Source organism: Sorex araneus, chromosome 1 (assembly GCF_027595985.1).
Source record: "Sorex araneus isolate mSorAra2 chromosome 1, mSorAra2.pri, whole genome shotgun sequence".
Lineage (NCBI taxonomy): Eukaryota > Metazoa > Chordata > Mammalia > Eulipotyphla > Soricidae > Sorex > Sorex araneus.
In genome coordinates this window covers 123,220,544-123,243,100 of record NC_073302.1, presented here as the reverse complement: position 1 = coordinate 123,243,100, position 22,557 = coordinate 123,220,544, and the positions used below count along the sequence as shown (strand labels likewise).

The following is a 22,557-nucleotide window of genomic DNA, read 5'->3' as shown; positions in this document are numbered from 1 at the left end:
CGGCCACTCGGAGCACTGTTTCCGAGCACTCTTGGCTCTGCCTGCTAGATGCCTGCGGCACCCCTGCAGCCGAGAAGACTCAAGCCTCTTCAAAAGCCCCCGGTGCTGGCACTGTCCAGTGACGCCTGTTCCACACCCATCAAGGGCTGCCCTGTTCTCATCAGGGTTTTCCAAAACTACAGGCGGAGCTGATGACAGGTTGGACAGGTAGTGCAATGGGTATGGCGCTTGCCTTGCATGTGGCCGACTCCGCCACGGTTCCCTGAGCCCTGCAAGGAATAAGTCCTGAGCTCTGCCAGGAAGGGCCCAAAAGCAAAAAGATAAAACACGAAGAGCTTTATCTTTTTCGGGCGGAGGAGTTCTGCCCGAAAGGAACTGCTGAGTCCAAGGTTTCGACCTCTCCAGCCCACACTGGCCGTGGCCTTCGCCTACCCCTGCTGCGGAGGGCAGCCTCGGGGGAGGGCAGTGGGGAGGGCTCACCTGCTCTCGAGAGGTTCTTCCGGTAGCCACTGAGGTTCAGCTGGGTGATGGTCTCGGACACGTGTGCCACCGCCACTTGCACGTGCTTCTCCGTGAAGTCGAAGCACCAGGAGAGGTTCAGCTCGTCCAGCCTGTATGGGAGAGGGACAGAGAAAAGCGGGTGGCGGGAACACAGGAGCCAGAGGCTGAGGCTTCAAAGAAAACGCCAAGCCGCAGCTCCCGGAGCATTCGCACCCGAACCTCTGCTGCCCTGGAGCCAGCCGAACCCTGCCCTCCCTCCCCTCCCTACTCGGCCCTAGATGGCTGCCTGGGTCTGCACCCAGGTAATGGTGAATGCTGCCCCCTTGTGGCGATGGAGAGGCGCGCCCCATTGCTCAGGACAGATGCAACCCCAGGCCAGAACTGGATGTGGCAATCTAGCCTCCCTGTTCTTTTGCAACCACCAGGCTGTTAGCAAACAACCGTCCAGACAGAGCAAACACCTGACATGTTTTTTGTTGTTTTTTTAAAAAATCTGATGGATGGTACCAGAGGTTCCTCATCAGGAGACACTGACGTCGAGTGTCTCTTTCACCATATCTCCACAAAGCCAATGGCACCCAGATTTGCCTCTGTCCAGTGGATGAATGTGAGATTCGGGAACAGCAGGTAGGCACGAAAACATCTCCCCACTCCTCACATGCCTGAGCAGTGCAGGGCTTCCTGTTTCCCCTCCCCACAACATTCCTATCCAAAGATAACCTATTTCCAGCAGGTTAGGAAAACAGCTACAGTGCTTTAGCAAAAGACCCGAGGAACAAACAAGAGCACAGCCAATGTTGCATATTCCGGGAACCATGTCCCCCTCCCACTTCATATCTGTCTTATTTGGATACTGATTTATTTCACAGTTTCTCTCTTGTGCATGTTTTGGGGGGGGATGCCACAATCACCAATGCTCAGGGGTTACTCCTGGCTCTGCACTCAGGAATTACTCCTGGTGCTCAGGGGACCATATGGGATGCTGGATGCAAGGTAAAGCCCTACCCACTGTGCTATCCCTCTGGCCCCCTATTTCACAAGAGATGCTTTTAATGAATTCACCAAACTTATGTATTGTCTGCCAATATGCACCAAATTTAATCAAAAATTTTTGGTTAGGTCTACAGAAATCAATTATAGTGGGAAAAATTCTGACTGGATACAGCCAATTATGAATAGATGAATTTCTATCTTCCTTGCTTTGACAATTTTTTTTTTTTTTAAGAATCACTAAATTAAGTATCTCTTGTAAACTTCATTGATTTGGCTCCTGGAGGAAAAAGCATATTATATTATCCAAATCAAGAGCTTAGCATGTTAAAACAGCTTAAGGGCCAAGAAACAGTACAGTGAGTAGGGCATCTGTCTTGCAGATTTGATCCTGACCTGGGTTTGATCCCTGGTATCCCTGGAACATTGCCAGGAGTGATTCCTGAGTATAGAGCCAGGTGTAAGCTCTATATTTTTGGGGTGTGGCCCCCCCCAAAACAAACCAAAACAACAAAACAAATACCTACAAATTAAGCCAATTTGTAGCTGAAGAGACAGTACAGCAGTGGGTAAGGTGCCTGCCTTATACATGACCAATCTGGGTTCAATCCCTGGCACCACATGTGATCCTTGAGCCTTTCAGGAGTGATTCCTGAGTGCACAGCCAGGAGTAAGCCCCGAGCACCATTAGGTGTAGTCCAAAGGGGAAAAAAAAAATGTTGTCCAATTCTATTCAGATGTGAAGACTTAACAGTGCTTTCAAAAGCATAGTGCTACAGTCAAATCGCAAAACCTCCTACCTGCAGCAGCTGTTCAGCAACGTCTTCAAGGCAAACTCAGAGAATCCAGAACACCCAGAAAGGTTTAATCGCAGCAAGTTTGAATTCTGTGCCAGATTACTGGGAGGAGAAGAACAGGGGAAGAAAACCATGAAGACACTTGTAGTTGCTCCACAGACTTTGTGAGCACAATGGGCTCGTGAAGTAGTTACACACACACACACACACACACACACACACACACACACACACACACACACAGAGCGAGTGAGAAGTGAGTTTAAATTCAGAGCCACAATGGGACACTCAGTGGGGAACGGTTTACCTCCGCTTCCTTATCTGGGAAACGGCAACCAGGCTCCTTCTGGCCAGAGCAAGACGAAGCACCCACTGTGAACGAGTGCTGAGCACAGAACCTGGCACCAAGACTTGGCCACCAATGCAGCTACTGCCTGCAGTTCCCCTTACTCAAAGACACCCCAGACTTGCCCTCCCTTTTCCCCTCCCCATGGTTTCAGGCTGCTGAGCTGGGGGGATGCAGAACAAGAGTCCTAGAATCACACTCCAGTGCCAAGTTCAAATCTCGGATCTGCCATCTATGCGTGGAAAAAGGAGAACACATTCCATCTAAGAAGCAAATGAGAGCATCCTTTTAAAGCATGCAGTACCAGGCACTGAGTAGGTGCTCAAAAAATGTTACCGTGATGATTACTCCCCAATCATCAGGTTGCAACATTTCTCATTGGAATAAATCCAATAAGGTGCAAACTAGTCTAGGTGCCTGCCTAGATCTTTCAGGGTGCCCTGCCTTTCCATTCCAACAAAGTTATCTTCCTTCCATCCTCAGAACTCACTTTACTCTGCTTCTCTTTACATCGAGCACAGGGTGGGGTTGGTCCCTTCCTCTCAGTCCCGTCCTCAGCCCCAGCCCCAGGCTCACACAATCCCTAAGGCTGGGACCACTCTGAGCCATGGAGCTTGACCAGGCCAGCCTCCTCCACCCTATCTCTATCTGAAATGCCCAAGCAGTTTCAGTGCTTAGCTTAAGACTCACTTCCTCAGTGGGGGCTGCCTCCTTCGAGGTGATCACAGCCTCTCTGACTGCCACAGCATCGCTGACACTACAGGGCTCGCCCACACTCTACACCTGCCTTCATCCTTGTCTGTTTAGGCCCCAGCAGAAGGCCGGCCTCCCAGTCTCCCGGTAGCTGGTGACCTTCTGCTGCCTACACGAGTCCTGGGAAGACTGGTAGAAGCTAGACACGGGCACTGACTGTTTTCTGGGCCCATCGAATAAGGACCTCGGGTAGACCAGCCAGTCAGGAAACAGACGGAGATACCCAGCCCGCTGTCTGCAGTCAGGGAGAGAGCGTGGCTAGGAGAGTCCACGCAAGGACCCACTTTCCTCTCCCACACTCACCGCTGGGTGTAGCCCTGGTGGCTCCAAACGTAAGAGCACTGGGGTCTGGGTTAAACCAGTAGGCAGAGACTCGCACAAGCGCGCGCGCGCGCGCGCGTGTGTGTGTGTGTGTGTGTGTGTGTGTGTGTGTGTGTGTGTGTGTGTTCCTGACCGGTCTGCCACTCACTTGACCACAGCATCTGACAGCTGCAGGCCTGCAGAGAAGTGGGGGGGGGGGGGGGGGTTTGGGTGTGTGTGTGTGTGTGTGTGTGTGTGTGTGTGTGTGTTCCTGACCGGTCTGCCACTCACTTGACCACAGCGTCCGACAGCCGCAGGCCTTCCAGGCTGAGGTTCTGTAGCTTGAAGCACTGAGACAGCAGGCCGAGCAGGGCGGACACTTCGATGACGGAGTTGGACAGGTCCATGTGCTGCACGCGGAAGGGGCTGAGCCCAGGAGAGAGGGAAACGGGGCTCCGTCAGGTGCCGGGACATGTTCCTCCGGATCACATCACCTCCCCGCCCCCACAAACACGCCCACACCCCTTTCCAGGAGCAGTGAAGTTTTGGGATTATAAATTATTCCTAGGCCCCAAGCCACCCCCACCTCTCTGATCCAGACGTAAATCTAAGCGAACCTTTCCATTCCATTTTTTTTAAACAAATTGAATCACTGTGGATGACAAAGATATTTATGATTGTGTTTCAGGCATATATTATTCTAATACCAGTCCTTCCATGAGTGCCCACCACCCGCCACCGGTGTCCCAGTCTCCCCCCACCCCCCACTCTGCCTCTGTGTAGGCACTTCCCCCCTCCCCCGCTGTCCCCTTCCCTAACTTATCCCCGCTCAGCCCCGCCCCCCTGCAGACCACTTCTGCGGTTTCTGCTGCCACCGGTCGCCTGATATCCCCCTAGGACACTTCTCTCTATCCTGCATACGAGACAGCAGCCTGGATCTGCTCCTGTTCCAATTCAGGAGAATGTTTGTTCCCGTTCTCGAGAACAGCTGCTGCCACTGGGGGAACCCTCCGGAAAAAGGAACCAGCGGGGGCGTCATGGGAAGGAGCTGGATGTGGGTGGCCAGAGATGAATCCACGGTGCAGCCCACAGTAGTGGAGGATGGGCGCAGAGGGCAGGGAGGCAGCGGCAGACATGATGTACAGTGGCAGGGGGGCAAGGGTGGGGGGGATGGGGACACACGGCCGAGTCAGGCCTGAGGATGCTCACATGGGGGCTGCAGATATGGATCCAGAATGTTCTGGGAGCTAGAGCACGGGACGCGTATGAGTGGGCTGAGTGAGGTGCGGACGGGGAGGACACGGCTTGCCCAAGGGCAAAATGCGACTGCAGCTCCGAGGACAGAGTCAGTCCTTGGCTGGGCTTCTGTTATCAAAGCGGCACTGACCTTCCGCGGACAGTGCACAGAATTTGTCCCGAACACCCCGGCCCGCTCCCTGTCTCAGCCCCTCTCAGAGAGGGCTGCTGGCTGGAGCCAGGACCCAGCCCGAGACACAGTGTGGGAAACGAGTTCTGGCCACCTCGGGGCACGAGACTGGGGTCGCCTCGGTGTCCAGTGTCCCCGGCCACCCTCTCCATTACTAATTTCTCTACTTCCTTTCTTCCTTTCTCTGGCTTGGCTTTGCTCTTTTCTCCCCTCGGCTCTGGGATATCTTTTTTTTTTTTCTTTTTTTCTTTTTTTTCTTTTTGGGTCACACCTGGCGATGCACAGGGGTTACTCCTGGCTCTGCACTCAAGAATTACCCCTGGCCATGCTCAGGGGACCATATGGGATGCTGGGATTTGAATCTGGGTCGGCCACGTGCAAGGCAAACGCCCTACCCGCTGTGCTATCGCTCCAGCCCCGGCTCTTGGATATCTTGACTTCCTTCCTCCAAACCCACAATTCCCTGACAGGTCCTCTTTCTCCCCCTGTCTTCCTGCTGGTCTGCACGTGACCAGAGCAAACTTCCTGCACAAATGCCTCAACATTTCCCTTAGATCCTTATAGATTTCTGTTTTCAAAAAAACCAGGCCGAGCCCACAGCTCAGGGTAGAGGACGTGCCTTGCATATGTGAGGCCCTGGGTTCGATCCCTGGCACTCCATGGTCTCCAGAGGACCACTAGGTACAGAGGACTCCCAAGTACAAGCTAAGTACAGAGGACCCCCAAGTATAAACTAGGAGTAGCTCCTGGGCACCAAGGGATGTGGCCCCCAAACCAAAATCAAACCAAAAAGCTAAAAACTTTAAACAGGGGCCGACACTGTAGGACAGCGATACTGTGTTTGCCTTACACGTGGTAGACCCAAGTTTGATCCCCGGCAAAACAAATCGATGGTCCCCCAAGCACCACCAGGTATGATTTCTGAGTGCACTGTAGCACTGTCTCCCCATTGTTCATCAATCTGCTCAAGTGGGCACCAGTAATGTCTCCATTGTGAGACTTGGTGTTATGCCATGGGTAGCTTGCCAGGCTCTGCCATGTGGATGGGATGCTCTTGGTAACTTGCCGGGCTCTCCGAGAGGGACGAAGGAATGGAATCCGGGTTGGCTGCGTGCAAGGCAAACACCCTACCTGCTGTGTTTTCCCTGAGCACTATTCGGTGTGGCCCCAAAACAAAAAAAAGAAAACGTCAAATAGACACAGAATTTCTTTGGTCTTGGGGTCATACCAGTATGCTGAGGAGCGATTCCTGGCTCAGTGCTCAGGATTCACTTCTGGCTGTGCTTGGGAGATCACTAGCTGTGCCGGGGACTGAACCCAGGTCCCCTGCACACACAGCATGTGCCTAGACCCTTGCTCTATCTCCCTGGCCTCGCCAAAAGATTGCCTTTGGGACACGAATGTCTAAGGAAAGACCACGGAAGGGAAGGCAGCCAGATGCGCCAATCACCAGTGTGCAGCGCAGAAGAAAACTTATTTTTATTTGGTTTTGGGGGAGCCACTCCCAACAGTGCTCAGGGATCACTCCTGGCACTATATGCAGCAGCGTCAGGAATCAAACCAGAGTCAGCTGTGGGGAGGCAAAACCCCTTCCCCTGACTATGTCTCAGGCCTAGGGAAGCATGCTGAGCGCTGCTACCTTTAGCCTGTCTTTCTGTTCAGTAAGTATCTAATTATCCAATATAAAAATATTACTTAGCTTTTACAACGTGCTCGTGAAACAAAGATACCAACCACTGGAACAGTGCAACGAGCTTAAATATCGTGCAGGATAATGCAGGTTGACAACAGAATCATTTATCCAAGTATGAGATGGCATGAAACCAACAACACTTCCGCAGAGAAAAGGTTTTCAAATAAGCATCAAAAAGATGGCATAAATTCCAGGCTGCACAATTGGTTCTGGAGGAGGTCAGGAGCCTCCAGAGACAAAACCTGATGAGACGTTTTCCTTGACCCGGAAAGAGCGGCAGAGAGCCAGCCCTTCGGCCAAGGTCCCCCTATGAGGAACTGGCTGCGCAGCTCTGAAACTGAGAGGAGCCCAAATGTCACAGCACTGGTGCCCTTGTCCTGTCTCAGGATGACCACATCCCCGCAAGCCCCAGGGGCCAGCAGGGCCAGCACAGGCAGCAAGGCCAGGAAGGGGAAATATTTGGGGGCAAAGGAAAGAATTCAGAAATCTGGAGAAGCATGTAGAAGCCCCGGGTTCCATCCCTGGTTCCGTATGGTCCCCCCAATCCACTGGGAACAACCCCCAAGCACCAAATCAGGAAGATTTTCCCAAGCACTGCTGGGTGTAGCCCTCCAAACGGAAATAAAACAAACTAAAAAAAAAAAAATCCCCAAAGATCCAAGCTGCAATCCATTTCCTACTTCAAGCTTCAACAAATTACGAACTTCACTTTTCCCGTTTTTTACCTGAAGTTCTCAACTAGTGGTTGGTCCATAAATGATCGAGGGCAGCGGAAGGCCACCACGCCCCGGGACAGCAGCTGACCAGCCACATCGGGGTGCAGGTTTTTACCAGAGAGGTCCAAGGTCTGCCACAGAGACTCGTCGAACCTGAGAAAGTAAACATGTCCATGTGATAAATCCAGGACACGGGGACCCCAAACATGGAGGCTGGCATGAGCTGGTCGCCCATGTGCCCTGAAGCATATTCTACAGGAACCTTTAAGTTGGCCATACAATTGGTCAGGACACTTTAATGGATCAACCTTACATGATCCTGCTGAACGTTTCTTGGGCTATTGTAGATGTTTTCTTTTCTTTTTTTTTTTTTTTTTTTGCTTTTTGGGTCATACCCGGTGATACAAAGGGGTTACTCCTGGTTCTGCTGGGAAGCCCAGGAGAGCTGTGTGCAAGGCAAGTGACCTCTACCTACTGTACTATTTCTCCATCCCAAGCAGGGAATATGTTTCATGCCTACTAAAATATTTTAATTCATTTATTTAAGGTTTGGGGCGGGGGGGGGACACACCGGCAATGCTCAGAGATTACTCCTGGCTCCACACTTAAGGACCACCCCTGGCAAGGATAAGGAGACCACCTAGGGGGTTGGGGATTGAATCTTGGTTGGCCACATGCACGGCAAGCACCCTGGCCGCCGTACTAGCACTCCAGCCTCTCCTTTCCTTTGAATACTGCTGGAAATATACAGAATCGTAACTGGGCTTTGAACTAATTCTGCATCACACCCGTGCCAATGTGGTCTTTGACATCTATTACCCGAAAGGCAGAAGAATCGCAGTGCTTCGTAAAGGCCGGGGACTTCGGTGGTCACGGAGACAGAGAGGGATGCACTCTGCAGGGGGACGCTGGCAGGAAGCACAGCGCAGCCCCCCTCCGGCACGGCAGCTTCTGATTCCAGGGCCCGGGACGGGACCAAGGGGCTCCTGCTGCTTCCCTCACGACAGTCCCCGGCTGTGCAGTGCAGAGGGAGCCGGTCTCCAGCCACCTATCCCCCCCCACTGCGCCCACGTCTGGTCTGTCCTGCCTTACCCACTCTCCACGTGCAGCTCTGTCTACACCTAACGCATGTGTCACCCACCACCCCCCCCAAAAAAAAACCTACATCTGTGTGTGTTTGTGGCCCAGGAGCCAGGCTCGCGCCATCCTGTCCTGAGGGCCTAGTCATCCTTATTTTTCACACGGGTTGGACCGAGGCTCAGGGGTGTCGTCTGACTCCAGCCGACCTCCCTGAAGAACCATCCTGCCCTCCTCACCGCTAGAACCTCCTGAGAACACGGTGCAGCCTAAGGCCGCGCCCACAAATGTCTGCCACTCTATATAGAGGGAAACGAGCTTCCAGCAAGGGGGGATGAGGGTGGGGACCCTACCCCCAACACCACCAGGCAGCTCCTCTTCCACTGGAGCTGATGCTGGGGGAGCTCTTAATGACACCAAGCAAACACCTGCTTGGTTCCCTGCTGCTTGATTTTCCTCCTTTTTGAGGCCCCGATGGCATAAACAAATCCCCCTGCCCACCCCTCCTCCTCCTCCACAACCGCCAAAGGGGCTGAAGAAATGATACTCACGCCAGGTGATACCACCTCTTGCAAACGCTGGAGATCTTCAGCAGTTCGGGGAGACAGAGACAGGAGAAGATTCCCAGGAGCAGCTCGTCTGGGAGGGAGTCCCACGACACGCCTGGGAGAAGACAAGGCAGAGTCTCGGGTCACTGTTCTCACTGTTCCTTACCCCACGGGTCTAGAGGGGAGAGGGCGGCAGCAGCGCACTCAGCCCAGGAGGGGAATCCAGGGGGAAATGCAAGGGCCCAGCTCCGGGAGTCTTCGGTTTACACACCGCCGAAGCACGACACTCTCGCGCCTGAGAGAGGAGGGAAAACCAAGAACGCTTGCCCTAATATTCTGGTCCGTCACACCTGCAGGCCAAGTCTTAGCAAGGACCACATCTATGCTCCACGACAATGCCCAAGACTGCCATCACAGAGGAATCTTCTCTTCTCTCTGAGATGCACTCGGCAGATTTATCCAGCAGTGACTATTCAAAAGGTCACTAAACCTCCTTCCCTCTTCTTTCTTTGCTTTGGGGTGACAGCCGGCATGCTCCAGAGTTACTCCTGGCTCTGCACTCAGGAATCACTCCTGGCGGGCTTGGGGGACCACATGTGGTGCCGGCGATCAAACCTGGGTCATTGGCTTGCCAGGCAAACACCCTACCCACTTTACTATCTCCCTAGCCCAAGACCTTCCCCCCACTCCCAAATTTTATAACAAGCCCAGGTAGATAGGTATGTAAAATACACACACAAGTCAAGCCTTCACTGTTCATAAATCATAAAGAAATTGACTTTAGAATAGTTTGCAATCCCCGTTCAGCTGCAAGACCTATAAGAGGTCCTTGCTCAGGTGAGGCCCAGCTGCGTCTGGGCACAGGCCTGAGGTGCTCATGCAGGCGGGACGGGAGCTGCTCCGAGCTGTGTTCAGTACAGACCAGCAGGCTGAGGTGCCACCTGGCATGCGGACAGCCCAAGGTTATCCCTCGTATCACACAGGGTTCCCTGAGCCCCACCAGGACCGATCTCTGAGTGCAGAGCAAGGAGTAAGCCCTGAGCACCACCGGTGTGGTCCAATCCCTTAAAAAAAAAAAGCATAAACCAGAGGGAGGGAGAAAAAGCTGGGAATTTTTGTTTGTTGCTTTTGGGGCCATCCATACTCAGCAAAGACCAGGGATCACTGGGGCTCGGGTGCAGGAAGATAGGATTTCTTTCTATCCTTCTTTCCCTCCTTCCCCTCTTCCCTCCCCTGCACCTCCCCTCCTCTACCTCCTCCTTCTCTTCCTTGGCTTTTTGTTGGGTCACAGTCACAGCAATGCTCAGGGGTCAGCCCTACCCGCTGTACTATTGCTCCAGCCCCAAGACAGGATTTCTTAGTGTTATCCAAGTGATCTCTAACTGCCTGCTGAGCACGCATGAAGCAATGACACCTAAACTGATAGAACTGTATCGCAGGAGAGCACTACCACCCATCCCCACACTGACCAGACACTCAGGGAACGATGAAGTGGGTAACACAAGGGGTACAACATTGAACAAGGCCTGGCCAATCTGAGTCTGAGACACAGACACACACACAGCATCAGCACTTTCGTGATGGGCTGCAACAGGGGTGCTACGCTGCGCATGGGATGGAACAGTGGTCTGGGCAGCCTTCCTGGAGGGGGTGGCAGTGGTTGAAGAAAACTGTAGGAGATGGCAGTTGCTCAACTGATGACGGTCTCCCTTTCTCCAAAGGACTGAATGAAAGAGTTGAAACTTGAAGGGTGAAAATGATAGGTTTCTAAATAGTGATGAGAAAGCTGGAAGGCAAAGGCAGACACCAGTAACGTCTCCATTGTGAGACTTATTGTTACTGTTTTTGGCATATCGAATACCCCAACGGGTAGCTTGCCAGGCATATGCCGTGCGGGTGAGATACTCTCAATAGCCAGCCGGGCTCTCCGAGAGGGACGGAGGAATTGAACCCGGCTCGGCCGTGTGCAAGGCAAACGCCCTACTCGCTGTGCTACCGCTCCAGCCCAAAGGAGCCCCTTTAAATAAGCTAATATAGCGAAGGGTACTCAGGGATCAAATCTGCAGGGGGCTGCCTGACACATAGGGCACCCGGCCCCACGCTGTCCTCAGCATAAGCCCGGATATCAGTCTGCCCGAGGCTGTCAGTCACTGGGGGAATGTGTGGGCGGGGACACTCTCGGGAAGGGGACAGGAGCGAGAAGTGCCCCGCAGGCCCGTCCAGTGAAGGCCTTCATGCACAGCCCCCTCCATGCAGAGCAGAGCGTGCAGAGCAGAACGCCTCCTGACCCTAGCGGAAATGTGAGGTGCCAGACGGGGCAGCCGGTGGGGAGGGGAAACCAGGAAGGCGGACTGGGAATCGCAGGCAGACTAAGTTAATGAGCGTGATGCTCCCTATTCTCCCGAGACGACAGCAGCAAACCGGAAGCGCAGGCGGTAAGAGATGAGCAGTTAAAATGCTCAGGAGGCCCCTGCGCAGCCACAAAGGAAGATGCTGGCAGACGGCTGCAAGCCCCGGCGAGGGCAGCCTGCAAGGAAGCGGGTCTTGACTCAGGGGCCAGCTCTGCCCCACCGACTCAGCTCTGTCTCTGGGTCTCAGCTGAAATGCCCTGAGAAAGTGTATCTCGGGCCATGGGGGGTGGGGGTGGGGGGGCGGGGTGTGTGTGAATCGTCAGATATGTGAACTGGCACCCAGGACTGTATCTGGCACCAATAAGCCACCACCAGTTCTTTGCAAAATGCACGATCCTGCCTGTTGTCCCCCTCATCCAAACTGCCCAGCTCAGCCAACTCTGTATCTGGTGTCCGGTTAACCAATTTCCACACCTACCCAGCCGGTCTAGCCAAGGATGTCAGCCAGTGCTCGGCTGCTGGTTTACCAGAGAATGACAAGGCCCCAGAGAAGGAACACCCTCCCCTCACTCCCACACACAGCTCCACTCCTCTCTCTTTAAGATTCTGGGCCACACCCAATTGAGTTGCAGAGTTTGCTCACAGTTGTGCTGGGGGGGCCCATGTGGTGTTCGGGAGACCCCAGGCCTCTGGCATGCATGGAGAAAACATGCTCTCCCTGGCACCGGGAAAGCTAGCTTTATTTCTCCAAAGAGGCAAGGCTGGGGCCCTCGGAGGACCAGTCTGCTCATCTGTAAAATGACACAGGTGAAGACACAAGCTCAGTAAACACTTGGAGGCGTGTAATTAACGTACCAGAGCTGTGAGCTGGGTGTGAGCCTAGCCGGGGCCCTGTGGGGACTCACAGGGAGATGAATAATAAGCCAATGCATGGCCCTAACACTTAGAGACAACACACACCCTCCCCGTGGTACTAATAAGCCGACATCACACACTTAGGGCCGTGACATACCGAGGCCTAGAGAGTCTGAGGTTTAGGGGGAGTAGGGCCAGGGCCTTGGGTGGTACAGAGAGAGACCAGGGGCACAGATTCAACAACACTGGGAATGTGAGATCTAAACCATGACCACCAAGCTTTGAAATGTGCCTGTCCCAGTGGCAAGTAGGGGATATGGGAGAGTCATGGGGACAGTGGTGGAGGGAAACTGCCATTGCTGGTGGGACTGGTGTTGGGTAATGAATGCCAAAGACTCCACCATCAATAAGTTTGTAAATCACGGCTCTTTAAAAATTAAAATAAAAATTTTGAAGAGTCTGGCATTTCCTTTGAATAATAAATCATTTCATTTATGATGAAAGCACACGGCCCTTAAGGCATGCAGCACCCCAGCTTAACTTCATCCACAGGAGAGGAAATCTATCTCAGAGGGATAAACAAGTTCACCGACTTCATCAGCTCGTAGGTGGCGGAAACAAGAGGCCCCCTTGGAATGCCAAGCCAGGATTCCAGTCGACTGAACAGCTCTGGGAAAAGCTGTTTCCACATCCAGATCCAGGTGAAGGGGCAGAGCCACCGAGGAGGCGGGCTGAAGGCTGGACACAAGGTCACGGGCACCGGGGTGGAGCTATAGACCCTGCCACAGAATAGCATGGCTCTGTGGCTGTCCAGGCAACCGGACTGAAGACAAAACCCCAGGGAACCTTAGTCATGTCCTTTGTTTTGTCCAAGAGAGTGTTCTTTGCCGCAGGGAAGGGGATTGAGAAGAAGATGCAACTGGGACAAAAGTGACAAGAGTTCTCTGCATGTAGGATGTGGCAGAGTGGAAATGCAAACCCAGACATCACCCCAAACCACACTCTCTCCTGTCACCCTGGGGCTCTGCACGTCTGCACGTCTGTTCTCCCCAAGTTCAGGCTAAAGTTCTCCAAGCTTCAATAAGAAACATAAACCTGACTATGTGTATATATTATATATGTATATATATCATATATATATACATCATACACACACACACACACACATATATATATATATATATATATATATAGAGAGAGAGAGAGAGAGAGAGAGAGAGAGATCAGCTAGGGAATGGGGGCTGGAGGTGAGGAGCGGGATGGCCGAGAGCCAGCAGTGGGCTGGCAACAGGAAGGATCGAAGGCCATGCATGGCACAGTGAGCACAGTCCCAGAGAAGCATGCAGCTGCCAGCAAGACGTCACTGACTCTAGGGCCCCTGACGAACAAAGGGTGTCAGAGCCTGGACCTGGCTGCCATTTCAGCAGATGGGACAGACGCCTGTCTTTCTAGAGCTGATCCAGTGGCTGGGATCCAGGCTGGAGATATGCTTAATCTAATTTTACTTGCCATACGGAATTCTCTAAACATCAACCATCTGTTTCCGGGATTCTCGACTCTCGTGCTCCCTGCTCTGTTGGCTTGAGTCTGGTGGGAAAGTCTGGGAAAGCAGGATCTGCCCTGCAGGGGATTAAGCCTGAGCGCTCCAATCTTTGCAGAGAGACTGCTAAACATCCTGCCGAGGGGTTGCAATGATTGCAAGGCGAACACGGGCCAGCTTCACAGACCTGTGGTTGCTCCCCTCCTGCCACCCCCTGCCAGCCTGATTTTCACTTCTTTCTCAGGTGCAAACCCGCTCTCCACTTCTGTAACCTCAGCACCACCCACACTGCCTGAACTGCTGAAGGAGCCGCCTGCTGAAGCATCTCCTCAGCAGTCTTTCCCAAGTGCAGGACACAGCAATGATGGGGGGCGCGGCGAAAGTAGCCTCGAATACAAATGAGGGGAACTTTCTACTTGTTCACTTAAAGGAGGTAGATGTGCAGAGGCTGCTTCTCTGCAAAGGTTACAGTCGGCTATGGGGCAGAGCAATAGTACATACGGAAAGGTAGGGCGTGCATGCGGCTGACTGGGAATTAAGCCCCGGCATCCCGGTAAGATGCCCTGAGCACTGCCAGGAGTGATTTCTGAGAGCAGAGCCAGGAATAATTCCTGAGCATCACCGGGTGTGGCCCAAACCACAGAAATAAAAATACCCACCACCCCCAAAAGGGTACAGTGGGCTAAGTAAATCGAGACCGTCTATATCACCTCCTTGCAGGACAGTGACCGTAACTGACAGCCTCATTTCCTGGAACATCACCTGCATGCAGATTCAAATTAATACTGCAAATTGAGCCAGGGAGACAGCCCAACAAGCAACTGCAGGCTTTGTGTTCAGGAGACCCGGGTTTGATCTCGAGGCCTGCAGAAGGTTCTCCAGCACTGCCCGGAATAATCCTGAGCATAGGAGCACAGAAGCAGGAGTAGTCCTGAGCTGTGAGTTTTACTTGCAACTCTACAGAAAGCACTCCTGGGGAGGTTCTCATAAGTATATAAAAGATGTTTCCCTTTTAAAGCAGAGATGATTAAACCACACTTGAAGAACAAGCAGGTACTGGTGTTCACACCTGTTTTTGAGGATGGGATCACTTTGTGTTTGCTTTTTCGTGGGGGGTGAAGGGGATATGGGACCATACCCAGCAATACACAAGGCTTACTTCTGGCTCTGTGGTCAGGGACCACCTGTGGTTCCAGGGATTGAACCTGGAATCAGCTGCTTGCAGGGCAAGTGCCCTACTCGCAGTACTATCTCTCTAGCTTCTTGCTAGCTTGTTTTAAGTAGAAATAACCCATGCTTCTTTTCTGGGAAATTACAACAGTTTCTGCCATGGAAGCTGAGTTTTCCTTCTTCTTCTTACAAATCATAAAAGAGAAAGCACTACCTGTGGTTTTCAGCCTTTATTCGCTGTGGGCCTCCTATGGACCACCCACGGGCCACGGACCAGGCACTGTAAACCACTGCTGTAGTGTAGAGGTTCAAACCAAGGAGCCAACGGGCAGGCCAGGAGGACCACAAGAAGGAAACACATTCATAGACAGCCACTGTTGGGAAAAGCTGAGAAACACTTTTCAGTCCATATTAGCTCTTGGCAGTTTAGGTTTCTATGACCAGATGGGCAAAACTGCAAAAACCACGACAGAAATAGAGGTCATCAATGACCTCCTCATCTACTCACTTGCTTAACCTTTGGGAGAAAGAAGAGTAATAAAAAAAAAAACTACGAGATTTGAAGAATAGAATTGCGCCTGTATTACAGTGATGGTAGCAGGATCTTTAGCTAATACATGTTCATTCCCAACCTCTAGGATGGTGCCAAGAAATATATGTTGGGGCTGGAGCAATAGTACAGCAGGTAGGGTGTTTGCCTTGCAAATGTCTGATCTGGGTTCAGATCCCTAGCATCCCATATGGTTCTGCAAACACTTCCAGGACTAATGTCCTGGATACTGCTGGGTGTGACCCTAAAAGACCCCCACACCCCCCAAAAGAAATATCTGTTGAAAGATTCAATCAAAGGAAGCTACAGGGCAAAGAAAGATTAGGTTTCCAGGAAGGCTCTTGCAGAGCTAGGTTTTAGAAGTTGCAGGCTGAGATTCCTGGGTGAGTCACGGCAGCCTAGTTTGAGGAGCATGGTTTGAAAGAATGGAAATGAAAGCCCAGTTGGAAAGATCTTAAGGGAATCAGCTGCATGCTGGGCAAGTGGAATTTCAGGTTTGGATAGACTGAATGTGCAAGAGTGCACTGCATTATTATTATATGAATAATAAGGAATATATATACGACATATATTGAGGATTTTATATATAATAAGGATTATTTCTTAGCAGTTAAAAAACAAAACTGGAGGGAAATGTTTGCCTACAGCCACTGAAAAAAGAACCCCCGGGCGGAAGGCAAGACTTCTTGAATCAAAATCTCAGGAATTTTACACTTTGAACTCGTTCCCTTGGGTTATCGATACGCACCCTGCTAGAACCTCCGCTGGCCCTGTCTGGGAAGCTCTCTGGAAGCCAGGAAATGCTGACCACGGGAAGACTCCAGGGTACTTCAGCGCATCCCCTGCTGCAGGGAGGGGGGCTGGGGAGGCATCTGATGACCATGAACACAATGCAATTGTCTCTCCTCTGTTCATTACTGACCTCATCACTGGGCCATTTCCTCCCAGCTCCTTCCTCACACTCACCCGAGGGCCCATCAGACCTATCCCGGCAGGGCCGGGCCCACATAGTTTTTCCCTTCCAAAAGAAATAGATGAATAGGATTTAGTCAGCAGATGTGGGCCTGGCTCTGGGCCTGCAGGGAGAGACTGCTGAGTACAAAAGGAAAACTCTGAAATAGCCCAGAACCACTGTCATCAGAGCTCCACGTGGAGCAGGTGTGGCCCAACCACCCCTAATCCCCGCGGAGCTATTAGCCACCTGCCTGGACAACTGCAGACAAAACTCCCTGGAATGATAATCAGACAAAACTGGAGGCCCACAGGGATCCTCTAACCAGCTGCCTCTCACCCTGCGTCACTGAGAACCCACCCCAGTGAACCAATCTATAGTGTGTCTAACGCCACCAAAGTATACTCTGAGTGGGGCCCCGGACATAACACAGAGGCCTGACTTGCATGAGGTTCGATTCCCAGCACCACATGCGGCCCCATGGCGAGGCGTGGTTCCCTGAGCACAGAGTAAGGAATGAACCCCAAGCACTGCTGGGTGTGATCTGAAAACGAAAAAGCAAATATAAAAAACAAAGAATGCACCATCAAAGTATATTATGAGTGTTCTTCCATGCCAACGTCAATAGAAATAAGACACTGTCAAAGTCACTATTTCTTATCTGTCACTTCAAATATATTTTTTGGTCAAGTTTAAGAATATAGACTTAATGACTGGATGATGAGCTAGAGCACAGCGGTAGGGCGTTCGCCTTTCACTTGGCTGACCTGTGTTCGATTCCTCTGCCCCTCTCAGAGAGCCCGGCAAGCTACCCGTCGCATATTCAATATGCCAAAAACAGTAACAATGTGTCTTACAATGAGAGACATTACTGGTGCCCACTCGAACAAATTGATGAGCAACGGGATGACAGTGACAGTGACTGGATGATTTTTAGATACTATCTCGTAGAGATTCCACATTTGCTGAGTAGAAGGAAGAAGGTCCATGTTTATCCAAGAAGGAAATCATCTTGGATACCCTTCTGTACCTCAGAAACTAGACCTCACTAGCATGACCCAAGAAGTACTTGTGGTCTGAACTTCTCACCTGTTCATGTGTCGGCTGGCCTTCCTCCTCAACCTGATTTGCAATTATCTTAAAGGGTAGGAACTATCACTTGATCTCTTATTTCCACCTTGCCTTGCTTTAAAAAGATATCTTTTAAAAATCTATATCCGTGTGTGGGGGTGTGGAAAGGCAAGTAGCAATTTATATTTCATGCTAAAAGCTATGTGCACTGGATAAATAAATCAAAATCTGTTCATGTTAGCAGGAAGTGTCTTTGACCACATGGAGTTGGTCCAGCTGCAAAATGCCAGGGCTGCTCTCCAGACACTAAGCATAAAGCTGCAATTTTGAATTCAGCTTTTGTGTGCATTTTTTAAATGCCTTTTTTTTTTGGTCAGATTAACAGTATTGAGGACAAGAGAAGGACGTTGTCTCTCAAGGAAGCATCAAATATATTATGGATTAAATTCACTGCATTTACTCTCTGGATGTCCGCCATGTGCCAGGCAGCATGCTAAGAGTCTTATAAATACTCTTTTATTTAATTTTCAGTCACCCAGCAGAGTCCCATCACTCCATTACACATAGAAACTAAGACACAAATTGCTCAAATAAAGACAGCAAACAGCAGAACTGGGATTCAAAGCCAGATTTGTCTGACTTCCCCATGATTTCTTACCAGCTGCTTAGAGATTTCGAGTCCATACTTGATGGTCTCCTTCCTAAAAGGCCAAAGATCTTCCCGAAATGGTGCTAGGGAGATAGTTCAGGTGGTAGAACACACGCCTGGCATTTGCAAGTCCTGAGTTGAATCCCTGGCACTGCATGACCCCCTGCACCTCTGGCTGTGGTCCTGTAGGGAGCCATTTTACCTTACTGATCTATCCTGTCACTATTTGTTTAATCACTAGCTAACCCCATGCCACACCTAGCAAAGGTTGCCACTCCTAATCTTACTGATAGATCTTATCCTATCAGCATTTGTTTATTACTAGCTAAATCCCATGCCACACCCTGCATTTCTATTGGGGGTCCCGGCACCACCTCCTCCCAGCAGGGAGGTATAAATACTGTAACTGCCTTTTCGGGCTCTGCGTCTGTTCATTCAGCTGCGTCCCCTTCTCAGCCCCACGGAAGGGTTCTCTCTGCTGAACAGAACGAGACTTCCACATTGACTTCCACACGGTCCTAGTGGGAACCCCCAGCCCCACCTCCTGTGGAGCTGGGCAACACTGAATTGTCAGGCCTACATGGAGGAGCCAAAAGGCACTGGGAGTGGCCCCTGTAAAGAAGGAAAATACAACAGAAAACCCAAGATTTTCTCAAAGCAAAATAAGCAAGCAACCAATGAACACTTGGTCAGGGAAATCCGGGTGGGGGATATTGGGAATAGACTTATTGAGTTTGGCTCTTCAAAACACTGTCTTGGTTTCTTAAATGTGTTTCCTCTTCTGCCCCATCATTCACTCAATTTCAATCCAGACTGTATCACTCTTCCCCAAACACCGCCAACCAGCAGCCCATTCGGTTGACAGCAAAGTCAGACTATATCCAGACTCTGACCACAATGCTACCTCCATCGTGAACAAAATTGTTCAGTTTTTTTCTCTCAATCCCTTACTATTAAATCTCAATATTAACAGAATAAGTGATTTTTTTAAAGGTCTTATGACACGGCTCAAGACCACTGCTACCCCTAGTCTCCACTGCTGTTCCCTTTGCTCACTCTTGTCCACAAGGAACTTTCTTGCTGCTTCTTGAATAAAAACGATATGCTTCTGCTTCCTAGTCCTCGCACTGATCTTCCCCTCTGCTTGGGGCACTCTCCCTCAGAGTATCTGTACAAACTCCCACCTCATTTATGCCTTTGCTTGAAGTGAGGCTTTCCATCAATACCCAACTTAAAAATGTAATCCAGAGGGCCTAAGAAATATTACAGCAGGAAGGGTAATATTGTACCGCCTTGTAAATGGCTGACCTGGGTTCTAGCACCCCATATGGTCTCCAAGCACTGTCAGGAGTGAACCCTGAGTGCTGAGCAGAGCCCTGAGCACAGGTGGGTGTGGCCACCCCCCGCCCCCAAAAGTTACCCAGGGGTTGACATATGACTCACTGGTAGAACACAAAGCTCACACAATCATATATATGTGGGTCTGGGTCTGACATAGCAAAAATAAATAAACAAATAAATAATCATGATAAAAGTAAAACGAAGTAAAATTGCACCCCAGTGCTTCCACGAGCTCTGGGCATGTTCCGTTTGTTGTTGGAGCGCTTCTCACTTTCACATCCTGCTGACTGGTCATGTTTACCGTGTCCTCGCTCTCAGTCGGAAGCTCTATGGGGGTGGGAATGCTTTTGTCTGCCTCACTGCTGTGCCCCCAGCACCAAGAGATATCACTCAGTGGCCTCGGCAAATACTTGCTTAATTCATGTTTTAAATGACTTTCTAGTGTGAAAAGCTGATGCTCCTACACCAATGTGCTTCGCTTACCCTCTGGCTTTGAGTAGGGGCTCACTCATTCGCCGACTCAAAGCTTAAAGAAGACACTGATATTGGGCAATGAAGACAGCTCAAAGGACCAGAGCATATGCCTTACATGGGCAAGTTTGGTCCCAGGGCTCCTGTAGGCCCCCAGATACCACCAGGTGTAGCCTATGGGCCCTTAGCACCCACGGGCTGGTATCCAGTACATGGTCTGATGGAATGCGGAGTATGTGCAACAAACTGCTGACACTGGAGGCCAGGTAATGCCAGGAGTGGCCCCCAAGGCCTCTTAAGCATTGTTTGGAGGACCCATTATACACACACACACACACACACACACACACACACACACACACACACACACATACAGCAAATGATATGATGAAGTCTACATTCCAGTTGGCTCTAGTCCTGTGGGATGAATCTGGGAAGCATTAAGCTGCAATTTAGAGAGCCTGAAAAACTATTTAGGAGACGAGGCGAAGTTCCAGTGGCAGAATGGACATTGGGGGATGGTGGGAGTCTGCGCGGCCTTCAGATTCTTGGTTTGGGCAACAGAACAGATAACACTAGCAGTACGAGAGATTGAACATGCCAGAAGAATTCAGTGTGCATGTGTGTGTGAGAGTGTGTGTGCACGTGTAAGTCGCCATCTCCTAGTTTAACATTCACAGTCTTTTGACAAATAACTAACGTCATTATTGCAAAAAGCTCCCCCAGGACTGTAACAGCAGAATTTAAACAAAAAAATCTCAAAGGATCCTGTTTATGTTCCCATCTATCAGTGGTCTGCAGTGGCTGTAAGGAAGATTCCCTTCTTTTAAAAAAAGCAAGAATGTCTTCTCAGAGGTTAAATTTTCATAGGGGCTAAAACAAAATTATTTAGCAGAATATATATATATATGTAGAAGATATATATATGTACATATATATATGTACTAAGATTTCTATAGACTTCAAAGACATTGTTCTATTTCTTTGCAATTAGGCAGTTTTAAAAGATCCCCAAATTCTTATTTTGCCAAACAAAAGTAATAAAGCCACCCTTTTTGGGCAGTTTTACTCTCATACCTTACCTGAAAAACTCTCTCGATTTAGCTTAGGTCTGCGAACGATCACAAAGTCCTTATCATTCCCTTTGCTCTTCTGCCGTTTTGGGGGAGGACTCAGGTTTGAGAGCAGTTCTTGGGGGATGTTCTCACTGTCCACCTCCTCCTTCTCCAGGGCAGAGACCCCCATGCCTGACAAAAGTTCAGAAGTCTTGCCAGAGTCCCATCCCCACGTAAAGCTCGTGGCAACGTTGCTACTCTGGTCGGGAATCTCCTGTAGGTGTTTCCTGCAGAAAGCACAATAGCCCCGGTTTTCTCAAAAATGTATTCGAAAATAATCCCAATGCTTAAAATGACCTACCAGTTAGACACTGCCGAGTTTTCACAGCGACTAACAGAATTGCTTTTTAAAAAAAAATTGGTTACGGTGACTTTTCGAGAAAGAAAGCGAACAAAACCGAAAAGGCCTCTGACTGAGACCACGCAGAAGGCCTAAAGAATTTCTTAAAGTGGAGGGAACCAACAGACAAGGAAAAGAGGAAGGCAATCTTACAGTGATTGAAATCAGCAGGGAAGCTCTCGACAGAAAAAGACAAATAATGCCGCATCCTGATCACAGCACTAAAATAGCCACCCATCCTTACCTTCCCAGAGAAGGAGATAAGCAAGCAATCATGGAAATTACAGCATAAAAATCGAGTCTGAGCTAGAAGCAGCACTGGCGGCCTAAGAGAATAAAAAGAGTTCATTCATGTTCTTCCCCCTTTTGCAAGCGGCTTACCTGTGCATGGCGGCTGCAAGTTAGGGGCTCCGAGACGCGTGCATTAAATTGCAGAACTGCCTTGCTTTCCAGATCCCCGCTTTGGCGCGCGGAGGCTCGCAGCTTGGGATCCGACCCCAGCAGCCAGACCCGCCAACTCTAATAACGTTCCATCCTCCCGGCGCGCGCACGACTTTCCTTCCCCGCTCTCCTCCGGGGCCGCCGGCTGCGCGGCCCCGCTGCCTGCTGGGAATTGTAGTTTCGGCCCCGCCTGGTCTTCCCTTGGCCACGCCACTACTTCCTTCCCGCGCCTCCCGCCTTTAAAATACCCAGAAGCCCCCGCGGCAGCGGGCCCAGGGCCCGCCCACGGAGTAGGCGGGGAAGCGGAAGTGGGCGGTGCTCCGGCTGACTGGGAAATGTCAGCGGCTTGACGGCTTTGCCTTTCCCGGGAAGCCAGAGGCCTTGTGGTGGTCGCCACCGCCGGGGCCTCGGCGCGGGGGCCTCAGACCACACACACACACACACAGACACACACACACAGACACACACACCCTGGGTCACACACACAAACACAACCGGGACCGCTGTGGCGGACGCAGAGTTGCCCGGTGCTTCCAGACACCGCGGTCGGGCGACATCGGACGG

The 22,557-nt window shown here is 51.0% G+C and overlaps 2 protein-coding genes across 2 annotated transcripts in view; one reads left to right on the top strand and one right to left on the bottom strand.

Moving 5' to 3' along the window:
- The window catches only part of SKP2 (S-phase kinase associated protein 2), a 39,058-nt gene extending 16,930 nt beyond the window's left edge, over positions 1-22,128 (bottom strand). Inside the window, exons 1-7 of the mRNA XM_004605547.3 lie at positions 21,934-22,128; positions 21,180-21,439; positions 9,151-9,262; positions 7,532-7,675; positions 3,979-4,113; positions 2,292-2,390; positions 481-611 (exon numbers count right to left, since the gene is read on the bottom strand). Coding sequence (XP_004605604.3) covers positions 481-611; positions 2,292-2,390; positions 3,979-4,113; positions 7,532-7,675; positions 9,151-9,262; positions 21,180-21,439; positions 21,934-21,941 — 889 coding nt within the window. The 5' untranslated portion in view covers positions 21,942-22,128. The remainder of the gene's footprint in view (positions 1-480; positions 612-2,291; positions 2,391-3,978; positions 4,114-7,531; positions 7,676-9,150; positions 9,263-21,179; positions 21,440-21,933) is intronic.
- A 168-nt stretch (positions 22,129-22,296) lies between these two features.
- The window catches only part of LMBRD2 (LMBR1 domain containing 2), a 52,276-nt gene continuing 52,015 nt past the window's right edge, over positions 22,297-22,557 (top strand). The window contains exon 1 of the mRNA XM_055137032.1: positions 22,297-22,556. The gene's annotated coding sequence lies outside the window, so the exon portion shown is untranslated. The remainder of the gene's footprint in view (position 22,557) is intronic.